Source organism: Lissotriton vulgaris, chromosome 4_1 (assembly GCF_964263255.1).
Source record: "Lissotriton vulgaris chromosome 4_1, aLisVul1.2, whole genome shotgun sequence".
In the NCBI taxonomy this organism is placed as follows: domain Eukaryota; kingdom Metazoa; phylum Chordata; class Amphibia; order Caudata; family Salamandridae; genus Lissotriton; species Lissotriton vulgaris.
In genome coordinates, this window is record NC_141691.1 from 833,844,986 (window position 1) to 833,870,089 (window position 25,104).

At 41.6% G+C, this 25,104-nt stretch overlaps 1 protein-coding gene across 1 annotated transcript in view; it reads left to right on the top strand.

Moving 5' to 3' along the window:
• MRS2 (magnesium transporter MRS2) overlaps nucleotides 1–24,795 on the top strand; it is a 193,213-nt gene extending 168,418 nt beyond the window's left edge. Inside the window, exons 9-11 of the mRNA XM_086965152.1 lie at nucleotides 819–936; nucleotides 13,858–13,971; nucleotides 23,214–24,795. Of these exons, the coding sequence (XP_086821278.1) occupies nucleotides 819–936; nucleotides 13,858–13,971; nucleotides 23,214–23,324 (343 nt within the window). The 3' untranslated portion in view covers nucleotides 23,325–24,795. The remainder of the gene's footprint in view (nucleotides 1–818; nucleotides 937–13,857; nucleotides 13,972–23,213) is intronic.
• Nucleotides 24,796–25,104: the final 309 nt, after the last annotated feature.

Here is a 25,104-nt window from a genome sequence, read left to right on the forward strand (position 1 = left end):
CTGGGACCGTGTATTATAGGCAAAGGATTTGCATTGCTCGGCATGTGGAGATTAAAAGGAACCCATTGAGCACATTCTCGTCTTCTGCCCAGTCTGTGTATCACATAGGAGGTGTTGAATTATTCCACTCTGTCAGAAACTGGGAGTTAGGGAACATAAGGAAGCCCTCAGGATCCTGAGATACAACACATGCAGGTTGTCAATCTTTGCTCTCTCTTGTTTTCTGATGAGTATGTGGAGAATAAGGTACAAGTCAAGTATCCCTTATAAGAAACTTGTATAGTACAGTAACATGGCAGCTGTTCAATCGTTGGAGAAAAGGAAGGTTGATACTTGTTGTATAGCACCATTAAGATTAGAGTTTTATATTATTTTAACATTTTAGCAGGTGAATAATTTTATTGCCCAGAAAGCCACACTCGCTTAGATTCAGGATAGCTGGATTTGCAATAATGTCAACAATTCTTTTAAGCCTAGGGAGGTATTACGCACCCCCAAAAAAATTCCATTAAATCTTTAGGCCGTAGGAGCCCGCTTCATAGCAAGGAGTCGTAGGCTGCTTCATTGGTTATATTATTATATTGAATTTTGCACATTCATGTTGTAAATGTCAAATGTTTTATGTATGTTATATTCTATGTGCTTTCATGAGAAGGAGAGACTCTAGCAACAAGCTTTAATCATATTATATAACATTCTTACATGATTTTTTATAGGCGAGTCTACAATTGTAACCCCACACTGTTGCAACAAATGCTTTTTACTCCATCCTAATGTATCCTTACTACAAACCAGACATGTATTCTCATTTGTTACAGCCATCGTAATGTGATGATGAGGTTGAATTTACAGTTGACCATGGGCACGTTCTCTTTATCCCTGTTCGGATTAATCGGTGTAGCTTTTGGCATGAATTTGGAGTCCTCGTTTGAAGAGGTGAGTCCTAGTTGCTTCCCCTACCTAAGTTGGGAGTCAGGTTTGCTCTTCTATGGAGGCTGATGCATCATTCACACAAAAAGGGACATTTTAAGAGATCAGAGCTGTTAGTAGCTATAGGGGCTTTTAAAATACAAAAGCTTTATAGGCAAACTGTTTTTTCCGCTGAAATCTATGACTGTCTTCTAGATAGGTGCAGAGGTATTTGTGAGAGGAAAGACGATTCCAAGGTTTTTGTGGTCTTCCTTAAACAGTAAAAAGGAAAAGACTACTTCCAGGGAGAAAAAAGTTAAATACTCTTAATCCAAGTTCTTCACCATGGGTGTTCTCTCTCTATTCATTAAATGCGCACATGTGCAAACTCACAATAGAACCAATGTTTTTTAAAGAACTTGTTTTCCTGCTAATTCATTAACTTTTATTTGAGTTTTTTTCAGTAAAGCAACATAGGTTGCTTTGAGGTGCCCGCAGTGTAGGTTTGTAAAAAGATTAGCCACAGACAAAATGGCATCAGACACAAGCTCTGACACAGTGAGGGTGTTTGCTATTTGTGTAGTGCACCACATGGTTTTGAGGGGGTAGACTGAGTTTTCAGCCATGTGTAGTGCATGCAGATTTCACAGTGGAATCCTGCATCTTTACTTCAGGGCCATTGCTTTGATGAATTGCTTTGCTTTTACACTGAAAAAATAAGAGGACCTGACCTGGTGTCACGCTCAGATGAGTTGACACTCAGAAATGCAGCCTATCTGATTCTTAGTTGCCTGTCGGGAGGCAGTAGGGGCTTATGAAGGGCAGGGCCTCGGAGATTGCTTAGTTGCTCTAGAGAAACACCTATCTGTATCATCATGCTAGCTGTGTGGTCATCTGTGGGTGGAGACAACGACACCATAGGCCTGCCAGTATCTCTGGTGATACTGTAGTGTGATGTATTGTTTAAGTTACGTTTCTCACTTGTCATTGGCCTGGCATGAGTCCTCTAAATTTATCAACCTTGCTGTTGCTCAGTAAAGGTTGCTTGAACACAGGCCACTTCTCTTGCCTAGTAAATGGATAACATGTGCACCATAGGGGAAGGTGAGCAGTGACTTAAATTTTGCCTTTGTAGTATTTGAACATTAACTTGATACATGGCTTAGTAAACTAGGAAAACATTTTGAGCAGTTACTTTTCTGCTGCACATTGTGTACATGTTTCATGCAGATGATACTTTACAGTTCAAGATGCTGCAAATGCATTCACTGTAAATGTAAACATCCACATTCACTCAGCGGTTTCCACAGTTCTGATTTTGGCTGTTTGAGTAATGGTATTGTTAAGGAGTAGTAGTCTGAGTAGAGTGACTGTGTAAGGGTCTTCAGTTTAGGCATCTCATGATTAGCTGGCAAGTGTAAGCAGCTAAGAACCCCTGACGTAGCATGAAAGGTGTTGAAGCTCCCCTGAGGGGTCCCACAGGGGTCCTTCCTCAGCCCCACTCTTTTCGATTTGTACGTCTTCACCCCTGCTGAGGCGGCACGCCTGTTTAGTTTCCAAGTGTTATCATATGTTGACAACACTCAAATTATTATCTCAATATGGGACAATCAGCCTCTGGTAGCATATAAGAATAAACAGTATATAAATGGCATCAATGTTTAGATGAAGGACAACTGTGTAAAATGAAATGCCATAAAAACTGAGATTTTGGTTTTCGGGGCTCAACAATCTGTGTGGTCTGAGCATTGGTGGTGAAGGACATGTGGCCCTTTACCATCTCCAGTTGAATCTGCAAAAAACGTGGTGAGGGTTATTTTCGATAATACTCTTAATTCTGACTCTCAGATCAGTCGGGCGGCCTGCTCTTGTTTCTTCATCTTCATATCCTTGAAGAAAATCTGCACTCTTGTTCCTCGTGAACTTCGAGTTGCCGTGGTTGTTACCTTTATAACATTGCATTTATACAAGCAATGCTTTTGCTGAACAGACTTCAGGTCATTCAGAATGCAGCAACCTGCATTGTTTCATATGTGCCTAAAAATATCTCAGTGAGGGCTGGCGTTTGCTCCCTACACTGGTTGCAGGTATGAAAGCAGGTGATATTTAAAGCCTTTGCATGGTCTTTTTGGCTCTTTCCCATCAAAGGCCTGCGCTTCGCAGACCAACTTTTCAGTGGTACACATCTAAAAGACTACTTAGATCATACTCTATCAGGAATGTTATTGTCCCCAAGTTCTGCAAAACCAGATAGGGCGGCCGCTTTTCTCATGGCAGCAGCACAATTGTGGAATACTTTATCTAAGCACATTGCAGCCCTGGAGTCTTTCTCCGTGTTCCGAAAGCAACTTAAAACCTGGCTCTTCTCTCTTCTCTGAGTGTAGCTCCTTGGTCTCCTTCAGTTGTTTCCCAATATGCACTAGCGATTTGATACCTTCAGGTTTAGTGCGCTATATAATTATCATTCATTTATCCAAAGACATTGTTTATACCCATGGTGATGGTGAAGTCGATGTTTTGGAACAATTGCATCTGTACAGGTATGTCCCAAAATTATAGCTTTATTAATATTGGAATTTAAGCAGCTTAAATACCACTATGAAAGACTGTCAGAGATCTACTTATGTGATGGCCCAATGAATCTAATTATGAGTAATTGTCACAAGGTTTAAGGCACTGTTAAAAATTGGGTTACTGGTTGATCTGGGTGTAAGCCTTGGTCACGCAGCTATGCCAATCCTAGTCCGGGTAAGGCACCAGCAACCCCCAAATTAACCTGTATTGACCCCTGGTAACTTGGCACAGAGCAGCCAGGCTGAGCTTAGAGGCAATGTGTAAAGTATTTGTGCAGCACTTCAAATGGTAAACCAATGAAAATGCTACACAAAAGATTCCACACCAAGTTAGAAAAATAAAGCTGAATTTAATAAATACAACAAGACTGAAGTGACATCCAATTAGTAGAACCTGAGATATTGAATTGTAATTTTTTTAGAGAAAATAGCAGCAAAAGGCATAAAGCACCAGCTGTGGATATCTGGTTGTGCCTGGACAAAGCTTAAATTCAGGCGGACCGCGACAGATGCGCAGGCTGGCTACAGGGACCCAGATAGGCCTGCTTAACAGAGAGCCTTAAATCACAGCTGATATGATGCATCGGTTTAGAGATGCAGCTTGGCTGCTGTTTTGAGGTCCTGTTGCGTCATCGTGGACGAGGGCTTGTAATGGAAGCCCAGAGTCGGAGATGCATTACGCTGTTGGGGTGATGTGCCAGTTCCGAGGAGCTGCGATGCAGAGTTTGAAATTGTCGTCGAGGATGCCGTCAACGAGATGCAAAGGCCTGCACCACAGATGTGTCGCACAGCGCGGGTTTAGAAGCGATATGGGCTGCGGAATTGATGCAAGCATTTGCGACGGTTCCAATCAATGCAGCAACTGAGATGTGTCGGTTCTGCTTGAGGTTTCACTGCCTAGCAGAGGAGATGGTTTGGTTCCACTAGATCCATACAGGCTGCTAAAGCACCTTAAGCACACTTTCAAGGGTCCAGGACTGGGGTGCCACCACTTGGCAGGCTAGACTCTCAGATGGCAAAGTCAAGGTGCATATACAAGGTTGTTGAAAGCCTTTGATGTCCCCTAGGCTTCATATCAGGACGCCAGCCAACTAGCCCTTGGAGTCACTCTGGGTTATGGGTTCAAGTGATGCAGGTGCAGTCCTTCTCACCCAGGTGATAGGGCAGCAGGTCAGCTCAGGAAAGGCAGCATCCCGCAGTCCTTCTTCCTGGCAGAGTATCCACAATTCCAGAAGGGTACTGAAGTGGTGGTGCCTGAGGCCATTCTTTTATACACAGTTGTGCCTTTGAAGTGGGGAGAAACTTTTAGAGGCATGCCATTAAAATGCACAGATGCCCTGCTTTCCTGGCCCTGGCTCCAGACCAACTACAGGGGTATGCAGCCCTTTGTGTGGCGACAGAACACAGCCTATTCAGGTTTAAGGGAGGCTGGGCCCAGCTCCTCCCTCCGATCCTGCCAGTGGTGGCCCATCCAGTCACACCTAAGCTCCAATTGTGTGTGGCTGTCTAGGAGGAATACACAAGGCCCAACTGCTAACTACCAGTCATGTAACCAGGGAGAGGCTGCAAGTAAAAAATGGCTAAGGCAAGACTTTCTAATAAAGAATTGTAATTTAAACTCGTACTTCACCATTAGTTAGGATTTTAGATTCAGATTCCTAAAACACCAAATATGATCCGGTTATCTCTTCCCATTTTGTAATTACACTTATAAAATGTAATAAGGCAACTTTAATGTTATTCTATGAGAGTAACAGGCCTTACAGTAGTGAAAAACTAATGTAAGTGTTTTTCACTACCAGGACATGTCAAACTTAACTCTACATGTCAAACTTTTTAAATACACTGCACCTTGCCCTTGGGGCGTCCAGGGCCTTAAAAAGAAAGTCTGGGCCTTGCGAAAGGTTTATTTTGCCAGGTCGAAAGTAATTTAAATATACCAATTGGGTATAAGCCAATGTTATCATGAGCACAAACCCTTTATCACTGGTAAGCAGTGGTAAAGTCTGCAGACTCCTAAGGCCAGCAAAAAGAAAGTTGGCAAAACATTAGGGGGAATCATGCCAAGGATGCCATGTCTAACAGGCACCAGATATAACAGTGATCTGGCATGTTGGAATGATGGGGACTACCTCCATCCACATGGTTAGTGATCCACCATGGTGTAACTGGGGGTGGGGTGTTGATTTTCTGTAACAGTTGTAAGCTTTGCAATAGCACATAGCACTTGACAAGGGGAGCACTACTTGTTATGATGCTGATTGCCAACATTTTCTAGTCCTTTATTCCTTGCAGCCAGAGTTCATCACAGCACAATATAAGCTCTAAGCATCTGTATCAGATGTATGCCTTGATTTCTTTCTTTATGTATTTATTGTGCACGCACACCATTACTGTTTGAGACAGGCAGATCAATGTTTGCCTCACAAAAGGTAGACAAACTGAATCTGCTATGCCAGGTTCTTGTGAAGTAGAGGGCAAAGACCAGATAGGTGGCAGACTAGCCATGGATGCAGTTAAGGCTTGTTCTCACAAAATTCATGTGTACATCAACATCGCTATATAAAGCTAAGCTTGCCTTTCAACTCCACATTGGCTTAATTGGCCTTACTGCCAACTTTCTGTGTTGCCATAAACATTCAGACCGCTACATGTACGCTTCCAAGCCTAATTGTTCCCCAGCTTAGCATTTAATTGGGTAATAGGGCAGTAGCAGTAACACAGTTATCACAATTTTAATACCTATATATTTTATAAAAAATCGATAAATCTCCAGTCTTTAAAGCAGTCTGGTGGTTAAAACCAGACCTTGTCAGTGCTCTGACATTAACATTGCACGTTAGTGATGGCCATGTCCCAGATACACCATTAACAGGGCTGACTGAAACTTGGGCACCTCGGGTACATTCACCCCACACCTCTTCCTTAACTCAGACCTCAGTGTAAGTGTACTCTAGGCACATTGAGGGCATATGGCTTCCCCTTTCTCTTGAAAATGTATCACATTTATTAGTGCTTCTCTCTGCAACGACCCTTTATGATTAGTTCTTTAAAATATACATAGAATAGGCTTTGACCCTGCTCAAAAGAGCATCTCGTTCTCATCATATGCCATTGGATGTTTGGTGCATCATGCACAAGGAATTATTTATATATTGCACTTTATTTTGTCTTTCATGTTTCATCAATTAGGCGCGCCAACAGAATTCATTCATAACTATAAGAAACAGCTTCGGAGGGCTCACCATTTTTTTAGGTTTAGCATTTTTTAGGTTTAGCACATCATAAGTTCTATGTAATTAATTAACTGCTAGTTCACACAAGTAGAGTAATAGTTTTACAGTGCACCCATGGTCTGTGGTTCAGCTGAGGGGCAGGGTCTGTGACTTCAAACATGGATGCTATAGTGATCAGTACTGTGGTTAATATATTATGATCCAAGCGAAGGGTTGTGATCATCTTGATAACAGAATTAAAATAAAGTCTGACACTGACATAGTGTTGGAGAAAATTGGAGCCTAAAGGGATATGCGCCTTTATTTAGAAACCAGCAGACATACGGTTTTGAATTGTTGTATTTCTGTACCTGCGTCTTCCACCAGTTCTGTGATGTCATCCTAAAATGTTTGACCTCACCCCACAAGAGCACGTGAAAATTTGCAGAATTGAAAGAGTCAGATTCTGTAATTTGCCACATGTAAACGGTTAGCAATCTTCACCTTGACAAGGTGCTGTTGGATTGGCTTCTGCTCAAGCCTTTGGTCACCAGGGTATCATATTTGTGTGAAGCTACTGAATTATCCTGAGTATCCAACTAGGGTAAGTACCTGCAATACTGAAAATGGCTAGCTCTATAGTGATGAAACTGGAGCCTAATGCCTCTGGCATGTCAATACTTTGGGTCACATGGTGGATTAGCATCTGCTTCCCTCACTTATTTTCGTTGCCTGTGTGTGATACTTTGCCATAGAGCAGCACTTAATCCAACCGATATTTATTTCATGGTAACCATTATGTTTACTTGTCTTATCTGCAGAGTCGACTACAGATCGACATAGTATTGGCTGTGGTCTGTTTTGCAGTGTTGTAGGATCCTTTTGAACTTTCAGATTGCATACCATCTCAATATACCCTCTTCCCACTGATGTCCTAAACCCTGCATGAAAAATCGTACTTGACTTAAAACTTTCAAGAGTACCCTATCTTTTATTTCTTTTAGCTGAGACTCTCCTTAACCTCCAACTTCTGCCTTCCTCCTCTGAGAAAATAGCCTATTCTAAGATAAATCCTGTCTGCCTTTACTTCTGTTGTTGTATCTCTGCAAATTACCCACACTTCATTTCATAGATAACATCTCCTCTGAAACCATGTCCCTGCAACCTACAATTCCATAATCTCCTCTCCCCTATCTATTAATCCCATCGTCCCTTTGCATCAACTTTCATATCTATCACTAAGGTCACACCTAACTTTGATAATTGTAATCTACCACAAAGAAATTGGTGTAAATGCAATCATGGCTAAATATGCACAGCATTTGTGAACTGCTTATTTTATGCACAACTCATAAGCCCGTTAACAAGCAGTGTAGCCCATCTTGAGGAGATTCTTCCCCTTGGAGATGTGCCATATGTAATCCCTCACTGATTACATAATTCTGCATCCGCTACTGAGGTCATAACAAAGAACAACGATAGAGCTAAACCAAGTAGACATCACTCTTCTCAGAAGTAGGGCAACAGCACTACTGTTTTAGAGTACAATTGCTTTGAAGAGCCAATCGGAGCACGGCAACTCTGGATGTTGCCTTCTGCATCCTAGCAGTACCCCATTTTTTGTAGGACATGCTTACATTGTGTTTATTAACGAACAACTGTAGCACCCTAAAGTTACCCAAAAATTAAAGGCCGTTTGATATTGCATAGTCACATTTTTGTTCTTAGATGCAGCCAAAAGTATGTGTGGCCAGGGCTTTGAGCCTTGTTTACATCAGAACCCTAATATAAATAGCAGCACAGCCATATTGGACAAATACCTTCGATATACATTGGAGGTATATAACTTGATCACTTAATAAATGTGTGGAATGCATAAAGTTTTTTGTTAAGGGGATACAGTTTCATTAGATGATTTGCTGTTACTGGAAGTATTGGTCCATACTGTGTTACATCAGAATTGCCAGTTAATCCTATGGATTTTTCACTGATAGATTTTCTTTTTTAAATTCAGCAAAAAATGCTTAATTTGGCGTTTTTCTTTACAAAAAAATCTCCTAGGCTGCGAACCTTCAAAAACACCCCCTGGGTCATGGGGAAGAGAGGTAGCTAATAGTTGTTCAAGTTTACATAGTGCCAGATGTATCAACATTGTATTTTGCGAGTCCTTGATAGCGAATTTTACCGATTTGCTATTATGGACTCACAAAATACAATATATGTAGATTTCACAAATAAAATTGCGATTCCTACGCATTCCTTATTTGTGACTCGCAAATAAGGAATGGCTTCCCATTCATTTCTATAGGCCTAGTGGCCCATAGGAATGATTGGGAATTGTATGCGTAATTAGCAAGTACTCAATAGGTACTCGCAAATTGCTCATGCAATTGCAAGGGGGCCAGAAGGACACCCTGTTGCACCCCTGAAATATGCATGTGTGCATATGTGGCACACATACATGCCGTATGCCAAATGGCACCTAGAAAAATGCAAAAAAGTGCATTTTTCTAAGAATTCGCAAATTCCCACCAACTTTAAGTTAGTGGTAATTTGCGATTCCTTAAAGCCAGGTCGCAATAGTTTTTTGCTTCCAGCATTTCATTTAAGGAATCGTAAATTGCGATTCCCTAAATGCATTCGCAAAATAGTTAATCGCAAAAATTGCTAGTCCCTATTTTACAAATGCCTTTGAGATGATAAATCCCAAAAGGCTTTTTACTGTTCGCAAACGGGCCAATTCGCATAAAGCGCTTGATACATCTGGCCAGAGTACACATTGGGACCATTCGTAAATCTTCAGAGATTAGGGCATAGAAATTCCAGGGCTCCATGTCCTGTTATGTAATTTCCTGTTGTGTCAATATCTGGTCAGAAGTTGTGATGTAACTTCCTACGATGTTATTACGCGAATTAGTAATGTTCAAACCTGAAAAATCATAACTCTTTATTGCCACGGAATGTTGACAAGTATGCTCATGTAGGCAGGCACAGTCCAACAAACATACATGTTGCTTAGTCTTCTTTTCAGCACAAGTACTGCAGTTTGTCTGTGCAGCAGTAGCTAATAAGATAGACCAGAGGATGACGTCGTGAGTCATTATCACACCGGCATCTAACATAGCTCAGACGTATTGGTTTTGAACCTGGTTAAATTTAAAGGGAAGACATTACAAGGAAATCACAGGGCACTGCTTCTGTGGCATATACGCTATGGAAAGAGTACCTCCTTACTGAATCTCTGCCTGTGTTACTGCACCCAACGTTCATGACAAACTGAAATACTTCAACAACACTTTTCCATGCTTTGCGAAAAAACATGACCTAACAAATTTTGCCATTAATTATAAAATCCACTTCATGGTGCAAATATTAAAGAGTGATATCTTATAAAATTACAGAGATTGTCTTTTCTTGGCTAGTAAAGACATTGTCGCCAATGTCTGATCTAGACACATATTCTTTAATAATCAATTTTACATTTGTGTGTCCCGTGTTTTTGTCTTAATATTTGTGTATTTTATAGGCAGATCATCATAAAGTGGATTGGGATACAAAAAATTCACCAGCTGCAATTTTCCAGTTGTATCAACAAATGAGTGACATATGAAGGTTTGTCGCACACTCAAGCCATACTTCAGGACTACTTTGTACTATATATTCTGACCACATTTTGATTTCGTATTTCTTAAACTACCAAGAGCTGGAGGTTTCCAGAACTTCAGTACAAGTGCTATCTAGCAGTCATAGCTTAGTCAGTAGCAGTGCCCTATCCACTTCAGGGCAGAAACGCCCCAATAAAATTAAAGCAGGCAGTGGCTAAATTATTAGCATAGTGGCACCAATTAGTGCTGCAACTTTGCTGCCATGAAAGTAATTAAATTTGAGAGGAGTATTTCAAGAAATAGACTAATCTGAATAAAGCAGCTTCACTTGCCAATTTAGTGCTTACATTGCTGGGCTTGGATGTGAATCGACCGTTGGATGCAATTCGCTCCTTTGATACTCTTAAGATGACGTAGCAGTCATTTGCATATAAAGGCTGCCAGACCGTTGATAGCACATGAACATAGAAGTTGTTACAGCTTTAGCCTTCTATTGCCGTGTGGCCCTTTGCCAGAAGCACAAACTCCTGAAACACCACCCATCTTGGAACTCCTAAGTACTTTTCTTATAAAACACAACTGTTTCATGTAGGACATTCACAGGCTATTTGTTGTGACGGGAACCCTTAGTTACAGTGACAGACTCGATCTACACATGTCCATGTGTGAGTTATGAATCCTACATAGCCTTTTTGGTATTTGCAGTCCTGATTATTCCAATATAAACTCAGGACTGTCTTATCCCAGTCCAGGTTTTATCTTTCCATCCTGTTTTAGATGCGAGAGCTCTGTGAATTGTCTGTCGATGGCCCTTTGCTTCACAGTGTCTGTGTCACACATCTGAAATAAGCTGAAATGTGAAGTTTTCACAAGTGCTTTAAAATATTAATAAAGGGTGGGGCTTGTGTCACTTGTTTGAAGAGGGATAGAACTGATTTGGTACCAACTAGGGGAATAGGGAGTAGACTTACAGCAATGGGAGAGATACAGCTCAACACTGCACTTTAATTTTACACCATTTTTAACATGGAACTAAACATGCTTTCTCGATTTAGGATCCCTCCTTTGGAATAGCAGAGCTCTAAGGTTTTCTGGGTCCATGAGCAAATAGCTCATTCCAGCTTTTTTTTCCTTTTGATTCTGGTACTACATTTCTGGATTATACGTATCTGAATGAAAAGAAAAAACTGGGACCGGGTTGACTACTCATACAGACACATGGGAAATGTCAGAGCTCTTGAATAATAGTCCCTTGTTCCTCAGTTTCACATGTCCATGGGTGCAAGACACATTCGGGCTTTAAATTATGTTGTGCATGAACTAGGTAGATAAAAGGGTAGTTAAGGTGTTGCGGGAGAGGGGGGGAGTCACATGATTTAGCTTGGTATCATATGATCAGCCACATGGCTTTGGAAAGGTTGGAGTTGGCCATGTTTCAGGGAATAGGGGAATGAGACAACCTTTGAGTGGACTGGGTGATTGGAAATGGAGCAGGGCACAAGAATGGAAGCAGAGTATGCTTTTAGCATGTATGCTTGAATGAGAGAGTGGGGATTTGGACAATATATCAAAGTTGTGGCTCGGGTTCTCAAACAAGGATGCTCAACAGGGTGTTGACAAGTTAGGTCATATACCTGAAAGGAGAGTGGAATTGAATGTGACCTTGGGAGAAGAAAATATGACATGGCCTTATGTAGGTGGGACAAGAGGGCATTCAAAATAGGTACAAGGAACAGAGAGTAGATGTAGTTCTGAAGAATGAGGTGCATACGCGAAAGGCTGTTGACTATGCCTGAGAGGGTATGACTTTAACTGTAATGTGTTCAATGTGTCTTAGAAATTGGATAGGACGTGTTGAGATGGGAGGTTTGCTGTAGATTGGGGAGAGGGAATCAGACTTATAATTAGAGATGTTAGGAGAGGTCTCTTGAAAATTGAAAATCTCAACTTGGAAATGCATTAAGCAACTGTTTATCAAAAAGGGTGCAAGGACTTAATGTGAAACCTAATCAAGTGCAGATTTACAAGTAGAAACCAGAAGACCTATACTTTAGGTACCTTCACAGCACATTGGGTATGATGTTTTTCAAAACAACATATAGCAGCAATTCGATCAAGCATACGTTAGGCCTGTTTCTTCTCTGTCCACTGAAGCCAGATATGCAGAGGCAATTCCTTTACAAGATGGTTCAGTGACCATAATGAGTCCAATTAAGTATTTTTTTCCTGTGCTGGGCAGGTGGAATCCCCGCTAGCAGCAGTCTTACACAATCTGCTCTTTGACATAGAAGCATGGGTGTTGCAATTTTGAACCTTTATTGATCTCTTCCCTGCCTTTAGTACTGTGGATCATAGCATACTTATCAGATACCTGAACAAAACCAATTTTGAGAGGGCTACTTTATAAATTTTTCCTGGTTTGGATAATTACCACCAACTCATTAACAGTGCTTTACCTTCCCTGAATTTACTTTGTAGAGTTATCCCTGGATAGCCCACATGGATCATCTCAGTTGCTGTTTTTTCATTGTATTTGTTCACCTACTTGCTGTTCTGATTTTCTCAAATGGGTTCCAATTTATACAAATGCCTATGCTTCCAATTGATTATACTATGGCTGGACTAGGCGATCTTGACCCACAATTGTTAATTTCTGTACTTTCTATTGCTGCTCTGGTTTTGGGAGAGTGCACACTCTTTGAAGAGGCAAAAACAGTTATAGTAAACCGCTGCATGGAGGAACTGTGGGGCACCTTAATCTGTCTTTGTCCCTTGGAAGTCTTGCTTTCGGATGTGGCAAAGAATTGAAACCTCAAATTGGACAGTTCACTTACCGTGTAGGCACAAGCAAAGTCATTTGTTCTAAAGAGTTTTCTGTAGCTCAACCAACCGAGAAAAGCCATTGCATTCATACTTCACCTTCAGGTTCTCAGGATTAAAATGTTCATTTTGGCCTGCTGGTCTTCTGCAAACTGCTTGTATTAAGGTATCTCTAATTGCTAAATAAGGAGACTACGGCATAGTTAAATTCCAAGTACAATCAGTTCATTGTCCGGAACAATTCTCCCCACCTTACCCTACCTTTCTGGCAGGTAAGATTTGCACCTATGTTTAATTAGGGACTGGAGGTTCAAGATTAGAAGATCGTCTGGTTGTTGCTTGCTATAAAGACAAAGATTGACAGACAAGCCTTTTCAATAGTTGTTTCATCGTCATGGAATATTCTTACCATATTTATTAAATCCTATAGAAAGATCGGGCACTTAACACGGTCCTGAAAATGTCCTTTTTGCTGCAGTTTGAAAAGTGAGCATGCTGAGACTCCATGTAGTGCGTAGATGCCATTGTGCATGTGTGAGCTTCATAAATAAATACAACAGAAGTATTTCTTACTGCAGTAAAGAAATTGGAGGTCCCACTTAAAATATGCTTGAATTGACAACGTTATAGATACTGTTTAAACAAATGGATAAGTAGACCGTAGCAATGTTTTTAATGACAAAGACTTGATGTAAAGTAATATAATTACATTTATAACTTTCGTTTTTGTTTTAGATTCCTCAGGTATTTTGGCTTGTGACAGGAATTATGTTTTTGGGAAGTGGACTCATCTGGAGACGTTTGCTTTCATTCCTTGGACGACATCTGGAGCCATCGTTTCCTCCACCGGTATGTTGAGTAGTCTGAGTATGACCCTATCTAGTGTACTTGAACACTGCCTCAAAATATTCTAAACTGACTTAAGATATTTTACAGTCATTCTTTGATCAAACCCACTTCAATTAATGTCGCTGCATGTTAAATTTACAATAGGCACCTGAGCAGTTACTTTATAGTGCCTTTTTAATGTAGCGAAGTTTACATATTACCAAAAACGAAAGTATTTGTGGTAATGTTCTTCCTTGTTGAACAGACCTGCCTTTGCTTAATATCTACATTCATATCTGTAATTCAAACTTAAGGAGACTGATGTTTAGGATTCAAATAGCCTAGGACAATGTTACTGTATGTTTAACATATAGGCCCTAGCTGGACCTTATTCACTCCACTTCAGTTCTTATCCAGAAATGCGGATTTCTATTACCTCAGCATACCTGCTGTTTGGCGAGACTCCAGCCACATGTAATAGATTTAAAGATGTCTCCCTCTATGTTTGTTAAGTATGATCTTAGACACTGCAAAAATAATGTGATGTTAAGACCTTAATAAATTATACCTCAGTGTAAATAGGTCGTGCTTGGAGCGTTGCTTAGGCTTATCACAAGGGCTTAGTTGAACGTTTAGAATGTTTCTCTGCATAAACTACAAATCTTTGTCTTAAGGACCTGGATAAAAGTGGTAGGTTTAAGGGCTGAGTGTCTTCTGTAACATTTTAGTACTGGTCTGAGGATTACTGCCCCAAGCAATGCAGGAGACCTGTATTTCCTTATTAGTTGAGCACTGAATATCTCTCATCCATGGGCAGTCATTACCTGTACATCCAAAACTTTAGGCCCGTTTGTCTTCAGACCATCTGTAAGAAATTGCGTTACTGGTAGGGGTGAGCGGAATTTGCGTAATCGCGTTACGCAAATCTCTGCGAAACGGTAACAAATCTCAGCGAACACACAGAAATTCTGCGAACACGCGGAATTTGCTTATTCCCAATGCTTTTTTTCCTGTTCGCAATCACTGTTTGTGTGCTCGGGGAGGAAATATCTTGCGAACACGCATTTTGAGATCGCGAACAAGCAAAAACTTTTGCGAAGTCGCGGAGCGCAGAATTATGGGCAATTTCGCGTTCTCCGCAGAACACGAAATTACCCAAATTCTGAGACCGGAACGGAATTTACCGCCCATGCCTAGTTACTGGTTGGGGGGTGAAACCTAACTCTAGCAGCAACCACATAGATTTTAGTAAAAATAGCACCAAAAGACGCTAAAGCGCCAACTGTGGATATCTGGTCACGCTGGACCGGACAAACTCATAAGTTCAGGCTGACTGCGATAGAGCGTGGGTCAGCGACAGGACCCACTCAGGCTCCCTGAGCATAATACCTTAAATCCTGGTTTGTGGAGAGTTGCAAGGTTCTGCAGTGAAGATGCGCCACACAGTTGAAGCGATGTGTCGGTTTCGATATACTGTGAAGCTGCGGTGCAAGGACCTGATACATTGTCATTGAAGATCCTTTCGACGAACACTTGCGTTGTGAGGTTGAGGATGCATTGCGCAGTCAGAGTGATGCGTCGGTTTCGAAGAGCTGCGATGCAGAGTCAGGTGTCATCGTCGAGGCTGGCGTCCACAAGCGATATGAGGGCCTGCGCCAAGGATGCTTTGCGTCGGTGCCGAAGGAGAGACTGGCTGCAATGCAAGTCATTGTGGTGGTTCCCATCCATGCAACCGTGGCAATGAGTCTGTTCTGCTCGGGGTTGCGCTGCACTGCATAGGAGATACGTCACTTTCGCTGGATCCACAGAGGCTCACAGAGGAGTCCAGAAGGGCAGCATTCTGGCAGAGTAACAGTTCTTCAGCAACTCAGAAGTACACCTTCTTGGCAGAGTCAGTCAGTCAAATTCACTTTATTCAGTTATTTAAAAGCATACTACATTAAAATCACAGTAAAAAATATTTTCCCTAAAAATATTACAAAAACACGATCATCACAAAATGCAGATGATTCTGGATCATCAAAATACACAGGAATAATTAATTAAATTTTAAAACATACTAATTAATAGCAGTCCTTTTTTTCCGTATTCTTACTGCTGCGGTCGAAATGCTATCTATGTTAAAGATTTCCCAAACATTGGTCAACATTTGCAAATATATAAAAGCAGGTCTAGCCTGTATTAAACCTTTGCCTTTTAAAATGGGTAAAATAAACCAATTTCGAATGTGCAAAAAGTGCTCACAAAATGCATGGAGTCCTGAGTGGAAAAGTTATCACATGTGCAAACATTCATGTCCTCCGGCTTTTGCCATCTCAATGTTTCTGCAAGAAATACATGTAGTTGATTCAATCTAAATATCACCAGGAGGAAACGATGATGGTGGTTAATAACTATATTTAGATATGGTTCAATTGTTTGTGTGGTGGATAACAGCTGGTGTGTCCGTACAAGAGGCTTGGTTAATTCTACAGCCCTTCTATCCATTTCAGATAATAACAGGTACATGCTTTTAGCCCGGCGCATGTCCACCTTTCAGGGTTTCTTTGGGGAGCTAAATAGCTCTGGCCTCCCCAAATAAGATGCAGACCTTTTCACGTGGCTTAACCAAGGAAAACTACTTGCTCGGTCAAGAGCTAAAAAATCACGGTTGATACCGCGGTTAATCCCGCGCTCTGGGTTAGTCCAAATGTCAAGTAAGGGTGCCATACCTATAGTATCGGATATGAAACCTAAACCTGTTTCTTAATTGATAATATAGGTCTGTGTTGATTGTGGCATGGATAGAAAGTGTATTTTCCACTATTTAGATATCGCCCGCTTCTCTGTATCCCCAGATAACTGAGCCATAGTTTGCTATGGCCAGGCATTTAGCCCTATATATGTTTAACATGGCATACATTGGCTTCAATCCCAATCTGCATGCAAAATCTAGGACAGGAAAGGTTGATCTGGCCATTGCATTTCTTTTAGCTTTCATTTGTGGCACCCATGTACCCTTCTCATCGAATAACACTCCTAAATATAAAACAGACACCACTAGTGTTATTATATTCCCTTTACAGTAGTGGGTTTTATATTTCTTGGGTTTAACCCATAACCATTGTGTGGGACTTTGAAAAATTAACATCCAAATCTTCATAAAATTGCAAACTATGTTAAAAGATGCTGTAGGCCATTCGCCGTTCTAGCTAAAAGGGCTGCATCATCTGTGTATAGGAGAGCCGGGATTAACCGCTCACCTACACAAGGAATGTCCAAGCTTGCACCCATTAAAACCGTATCAAGATTATTAATACATAAAGTAAATAAAAGTGGGGCTAGGATGCAACTCTGTCTCACTCCTATAATAATGCGTATACTACGTGTAAGGTTACCTTTTTGGTCAAATCTCACCGTGGCTGTAAGGTCCTGATTCAAATCCGCCCAAAAATTTACTATATTTTCATCTAGACCTAGCTTTAGTAACAGGTGCCACAATTTGCATCTATTAACACGATAAAAAGAAAAAGGCCGAAGAAAGATCCATAAATGCAAATGAAGTGAACCTTTCTTCGCATACGTGTATTTTCCAGATAAAAGAAGCAAAATTAGGTACTGGTCTGTAGTTCCTCTCAGTTTCCTAAACCCGTACTGTAAGTTTGAGAGGATGTTGGCGTCATTGAGCCACTCAGTGAGTTTGCTTAAGACCACTCTGCCTAAAACCTTCACGGCTGAATCTATCAACGAGATTGGCCTAAAGCATCGCGGGTCACCTCTGTTCCCCTTTTTAAAAACGGAACTATAACTGATTGTGACCAAGATTGGGGTAAACCCAATTCACAGGCTTTATTAAAAACATTAGCTAGTAATTTAGACCATACGGGTATATCAGCTTTGTATAGATCAGCTTGGGACACCGTCTGGACCAGGGGCTTTATCCCTTGATATTTGATCACTAGCCAGTGCTATTTCCTTCTCCGTAAAAACTAGGGAATATTTCCTGGCTACATATGGGGAACTCAGATGTTCCAGTTCGCTCCTGTCCCCATATATATTGTTGAAATGGTCGAAACAAACCTCTTCAGGGATATTACACTCCAGCAAACTGCCTTGGTTATCCGAGTAGAATGGTCTATTCACAACATTCCAGAACTTGGCACTATTTTTTATTACATCAATTGACATTAATTCATTCAGGGCATACTTTTTAATATCTGGCTTGTGTGTTGGTAGCTGATTTATACTCTTTCCTAAGGGCACCTATTAAACTTTTATCTTGTGGTTTGTTTTTTAAAGCGGCCATCAGCTTCTAATGCGCCACTTAACACCTATGATCAAACCACCTTTCTCCTCTATTGGGATAATTCTTCCAGTCATACGTAAGGTCTTTTGCCACCTGCAAACAAATTGTACCGTAAGCAGTTAAAATCCTGTTTTCTCTTGCCCCACCGTTGAGACATAGCTCTATTTCCGATCCCACTTTGGTAGCTAAGTTATTACACAAATCTTCAGGGATGACCCTACACCATTTTAATCTGCGGCCCTGGTCTTTATTCTTAGTAACTGCTGTAGGTACCCATTTATCGGTTTCCAAATTGAGCCCAATACCCTCTCCCAATATCAGGTGTATGGGGTTGTGGTCACTAAATTGTGACCACACAGCTGTATAGTTTTTAACACATTTTTCCAGGGCAGTATTTAAAAATATATAATCAATGGCCGTATGCATTCCCCTACCTTTAAAGGACGGAATATCAATCGTGCCGCATAAATCATTCGGATATCAAAGACCCAAATCTGCAAGGGTCTGCTCCAAGAATTCCCCTTGAAGTGTGTGTTCGAAGAGTATATATGAATACGTAGCAGGCCCTAAGCTATCAGTGACATAGCTGCTCTTGGAACAAAGATGTATATTAGAATCTCCTAAAATAATAACTTGTTTCTGCTTATAACCCTCCAAATAGGTTTTAAGACTAGACAAATGTAAAATGACTGTGGTTCTATCAAGTGAATTATAAAAATTAACAATTAAAACTTTAGTTGACTTGGCGGGTTTAATTTAGACAGCTAAATAATTTACTAGCCCTGTTTCCAGTTTTCGATGAGTACCTGTAACCTTCAAGGAGATTAAAGTGATTAAACCCCCTTTTGGTCTTCCCACTGCAGATGTTCTCGCAGGTTCAAAGTAGGTAGTGTATCCATCCAACCAGAAAGTATTGCCCACTTCCCAAGATTCTTGGAGCCCAATAATTTCATATTCCTTTAAGAAATGATTCCATATAACGTCCTCCATTTTACTTCTCAGCCCTCAATGTTCCAGCTAAGTATTTTAACTGATCCTGCTTCATTTGGCTTACTTACTAGTGTCAAGTTTATTGTGGGACCCCTTTGTATACCCTCCTCCCGCCCTTGAATAAAGTGGATGTTGGTTAGTCAATCATTGCCGTCCAACTCACTCGGCGGTTCAAATCTATTTTCTATTACCCCCCGCTAATGGCTGGGCTTTTCCCTACGGCGCCCCCCCACAATTAAAGGAGTTATAGGGGTCCCGCTCACTAGGGAGAAATTTCCACTCAGCTTTGGTCTGATACCCACTCTTAGCCTATTTCTCTCTATTGTGGCCCTAAAAGGGGAGGTGAACAATTACCCCTCTCATCCACTTTAGGGGGATAGAAAAACCCTAGAGGAAATGCTTTAATTCCCCCTTTTACACCACACTGAGAGGCCTCAAAAAGCCAACCTGCTACATCCCTCATATCAAAATTTACAACAACGCAATCCTCATCAATATTTTTGTGACAATGGCCAACCCAGTCAACACGTCTGGCCATTATGATGTGAGATGGCGCATTTAGGCCCCCCTCAGAGAGTAGAAAACCAAGATTTGACTTTGCGTATTAACTCTCCTGTTGTTTCACTAACATTCTTCTTAAGAGGGGATACCCCAGTTAGTACTGCTACCAATGGTGTGGCCTCCGGGGGTAGATGGAGCCTTACATGAGTTTTCATACAAATCGGGTTGGTTATGCCAGCCATAGAACTAACAGTTCTTCCATGGACTTCAGCATTGATCAACTGATTGTGATCTGTTTTAGCGCCCTGGAGGGGTTCATTAAGCTTATGGGGGCCAAGAATTCATTCCCCAGCACTCGTATATTATAGATAAGGTCTCCCAGTTTAGCTAAAACAACCAGTTAACAGTGTATAACAAAGTAAGACACAAATCTGATCATCTCTTTCTTCTTTAGTATTTATTCACGTAGGCCTTCACAACAGCTTCCAACAGCCAACACGTGTTTCATTGCGCAAAGGGATGCTGTCCTGCGACTTCCTCAAGGCTAATTCTGTGTAAAATACTTTAATCTGTGGTGATAATTCCCGACCACAATGGGTTTCTGTGCAGGCTGCGTCTCTCTTAAAAGCTCCTATGTCGTTCACAATGCTTCTCTGCCTGGCCAGTATTCACCATGCTCAGTGTACTGCCTCCACAGCTTCACCCAACGCCGCCACCATGTCAACCGAGGACGGCAACCCAAGAACAGAAGTACTAGCACCATTTTCCGTTGTGGCAATCACCCTATCTTCATTTGGGTTAATATTTTTACATGAGGTTATACAATTTCCCTTCTCCTTCTCTGTAGTATTAGAACCGGCTACCCCTCCCATTTTCTCTCAAGATGTAACAGCTTCTTCATGATACCATCAATCCCATATTTCATACAATTAATTAATTCTACTCTCAATGTCTCAAAGTGTCAATGTCGGTTAGAATAATATCTGTAGAAGTAGTTTCCGAATGAGAGGGCTGCCTTGCCTCCATATTCAGATGACTGCCAGGTCCCTCCTGGGAGACTGTCTTTTTTGTTCGAGCCTCCCTTAGCTCCATTTTTCCTCTTTTTCTTCAGAGGTGCTGCAGAGAGTTCCCTTGCAGAGATCACAGGCGCATTTTCACCAATCCCCAAAGACAGTTCACGGCAAAAGATTGGCATGGCATCACTTTCATGACTAGAGCCATGAGCCCACACTGTAGTATCTGTGACAAAGCCCGTTCCTGTGGTATGTAAGGCTTCCAAGGGGGGATATTTCAAACCATAATCATGTCACCCATACCCAACTCGGCTTTTACATTGTGGATCTCTGTGGTAATTGCCCTCACTGCAATGGTTAAATAAGACATTATGGAGGCACAGTTACGGGGGATCTTGGCTTTAGTTTTTAGCAGATTATTAAAACAAGGCAATTTGCACTTACCTATGTCGGCTTCCAGACGTCAGAGGGGTTGCCCAGCAAAGCCTCTGTCAGTCACAGACGGGCGCGGACCGGCCCGGGCACGGCACGAGCATGCCCGCACGCGTTCCATGCTGCGGGAGCCCTGCAAGCTTTTTAAAGCGCCTCCGGGCGTGTGGTGCGGGCATTGGAGGCGATGGCGGCCGCAAGGGAGCCTGGGACCGTGAGTCCTGTCCCGCTCCTGCTTCCCCTCCAAAACCGGTGTGGCAGTGGCAACAAAGTTAGTTACAGGGCTTCCCGCGCTGCGGGAGCCCTGCAGTGTTTTTAAAGCGCCTCCGAGCGCGTGGTGTGGGCGTCTGCGGCCACAAAGGAGCTTGGGACCTGGAGACCTGTCCCGCTCCTGCTCCCTCTCCATAACCGCTGTAGCAGCGGCAACAATGTCAGTTACAGGGCTTCCAGCGCTGTGGCAGCCCTGCAGGATTTTTAAAGCGCCTCCGGGCACATGGTGCGGGCGTCGGCGGCGATGGCGGTCGCAAGGGAGCCTGAGACCGGGAGTCCTGTCTCGCTCCTGCTCCCCCTCTAAAACCGCGGTGGTAGTGGCAACAAAGTTAGTTACAGGGCTTCCCGCGCTGCGGGTGCCCTGCACGGTTTCTAAAGTGCCTCTGGGCGCGTGGTGTGGGCGATGGCGGCTGCAAGGGAGCCTGGGGCCTGTAGTCCTGTCCCGCTCCTGCTCCCCCTCCAAAACCGCTGTGGCAACAAAGTTAGTTACTGGGCTTCCACAGGTCCAGAATTTTCGGAACTGATGGTGTTTGAGGTCAAGTATTTATACCCAGTTGTACCTTTGAAGTGGGAGAGAAGCTTCTATAGGTTCCCTTTTGAAGTCCCCAGGCATTGTTCCTTTCCTGTCCTGGATACAGACTGCCCAACTCCTCCCTCCCATCCTGCCAGTGATGGCCCATCCAGGCACACCTAAGCTTCCTATTGCATGCGGCTGTATAGGAGGAATACACAAAGCCCAGCTCTGAGCTACACCCAGTCATGTGACCAGAGACAGGCTATAGGGCATACATTTCTAAAGCAGGAAAATGCCAGCTATCTAAAAGTGACATTTTCGGAATTGTACTTTAAAATCCGATTTTACCAAAAGTTAGGATCTTATAAATAGGATTCGAGCGGCACCTAACATGAACTGGTTACCTATTTCTATTTGGAAATTACACTTCTAAAATGTAGTACGGTAACTCAAGTGTTATCCTATGGGAGAGGTAGGTCTTGCTGTAGTGAAAAACGAATGTACGAGTTTTTTACCAGCAGGATATGTACTACTTTTCAAATACATGCACCCTGCCCTCTGGGCTTTCCAGGGCCTATCCTAGAATGGAATTATATATATTAATAAGGAAGGTTGAGCCAGGTAGAAGCTGTACTCTACCATGTCAAAATGGCTGTTTAAAACTGCATACATGCACAGACTTCAATGGCAGGCCTGAGACATTTAAAAGGCTACTAATATGGTAGGCACAATCAATGCTGCAGGCCCACAAGTAGCATTTCATTTACAGGACCTGGGAAAATGTAGCACCACACTACTAGGGACCTGCAATTAAATATAATATGCCAATTGGGTAGAAGCCAATGTTACCAATTTTTAAGGAGAGAGCACATGCACTTTAGCACTGGTTAACCGTAGTAAAGTGTGCAGAGTCCTAAGGCCAGCGAAAACAAGATCAGCAAAAATGGAGGAGCAAGCCAAAATGTTTGGGGAAGGCCACCCTAAGGCTGACCGGTCTAACACAGTTCTAATTTGAAACTGTCTGCCTCTATTTAAAGGATATATCTTCTAGCATTCAAAAAAATTATTTGGCAAATGCATTTAATGTGCAAAAGACACATGATAATATTGGCGTTACTAACAGAGGTGGTTCGATTTTACTATTTACCCTCTTTATTCAGTGGTAAAGGAAATATCCAGCCGAGCAAATTAAATATTTCAACGTGAGACTTTTATTGTTAAATCTGTTTACAATGTGTCTGCCGTTCTGTTGTTTCTTTAGGTCCCATCGGCGCTGAAGAGAAATCACTTTGGAAGCGGGAGGCCCGAATTGAGAAATGTCCTTAAAACAGATACCTTTGCATCCAACAAAAGTACCCTGACAAACCGTTAGGACAGCAATTATGTTGAAAAGATCAGTCATAAGTTTGGCTCAAAATTCTATTACTTCTGACAGAGTTATTTATTTTGCAAATGTTGTTGTTGTATTATCACCAACAAAGTTCATATGTCAATTTAAACATAATGACTTTCTTAAGCCTCGTTGATGCAATCTTAGATGATTGCCTTGTCAACAGTAAAATGTTGCTCCAAAATACGCTTTTTTAAAAATCTAATGTGCACACATGGTGTTGCTGTTCACTCATCTGGATTACAGTATTGCCACCATACAACCCAGACATCAGGCTGTGAGAAGCAAGAGTCGCTTTACTACCTCATCTTATTCATCATGGTTTGTAAGATTATTTGTGGAGTACCAGAAATTAATTTTATGCGTTTGATCATAAGCTGTTCTCGCTCTGAAAGATCGGATTTTATATTTCTAGATCAATTCTATTTTCCCCATTTAAAAGAGAACTGCTGCCAACCCCTAAATGTTATTTTTCAAGTTTTAAACCCTGTATAGCCAAATCATGTTAATGGCACTTCCAGAAATGTTTGTTTACTAAAACGCTGATACTTTGGTTGACCTTTTGTAGATATAATTTAAACGGTGAGAACCTGTTACACATATTTGTAAATAGGAACTCTAGTAGAGTGTCTCTACAACGCAGTGAGCTTGATTTCTTGTAATACATTCGTAACCTTTTCCTATTTTAAGGCTTCAGAGAATGAAAACGAAAATAGAATGTTCTTTTAGTATGGATTATGATGTTAGTATTATATAAAACTTTGCTTTTTTCTTTCTCCTTTTTTATATGCACTCCATCGAAGTTTAACAATAGGTTATCATGACCTGGGATTCTGTCTTCTTAACACATCTGAGCAGTGATTCTATCAGTTCATATAACAGCCTTCATGACTTTACTTTTAGAGTTTGTAAGGCAGGATTTGTAACCCCATGTCTGTGTGTTTCTGCTACAACTGTTGGCCCTTCAAGTCACTTCAACTTTTCCGTCTGGCATGCACGTTGTTCACCTGAGAACCAATGTGAGTGCCCATGTGTCTCAGCCAAATACTGCCTCAACTCATCGACACTCCACCAGCAACAGCCTGACTGACGTTAGGCTTCACCTCCGCTGTTCCTTATATTTCAATTCTCAACAGCAATCGCAACTCCTGTCCTTCCCAGAAAATATGACAAGAAGCTGTTGCTGGTGTAGATGTCACCAGCATTGTGTTTTGCCACCTAGAACTGTTAGGTGTATCTAACTGTACTACAATTGAGCTAATACTGCCCTCTGGGTGTACCTTTCTGAAGATGTATCGTTAATTTCATTGTGCGTGAAGTCGAAAACAGATTTAATCACAGACTAACTGCAAGATATATAACATGTTGTTTATGCTATAAGACTTCCTGAAATTGTTAAGTATATTTTCTTAATTATAAATAAAAATGTATTTCTTTTTTAACAAAAGAATAACCCTGCTTAGACGTTAAGTTTATTGTTCGTGGTCTGTGCATTAGTTGAGCTAAGCATCTTACTTTACACCACCCTCCAAGAAATGGTTTTGGCCTGTCTGGCCTTCTCAACTGCTGAAAGTCGAAACCCAAGGGGGAAGGTATTGACATTTCATTGAGCTTTCCATAGCACCTGCCTGGTTCCTGTGTTTCCAGTGACAGGCATTACATGTCACAAGGATTTTACAGTTTTCCCGGACTTGAACGTGTCATGAAAAACTGGCCTAACAAATACATATTCGGGGATTGGGTTAATTAAGAAAGAATGTTG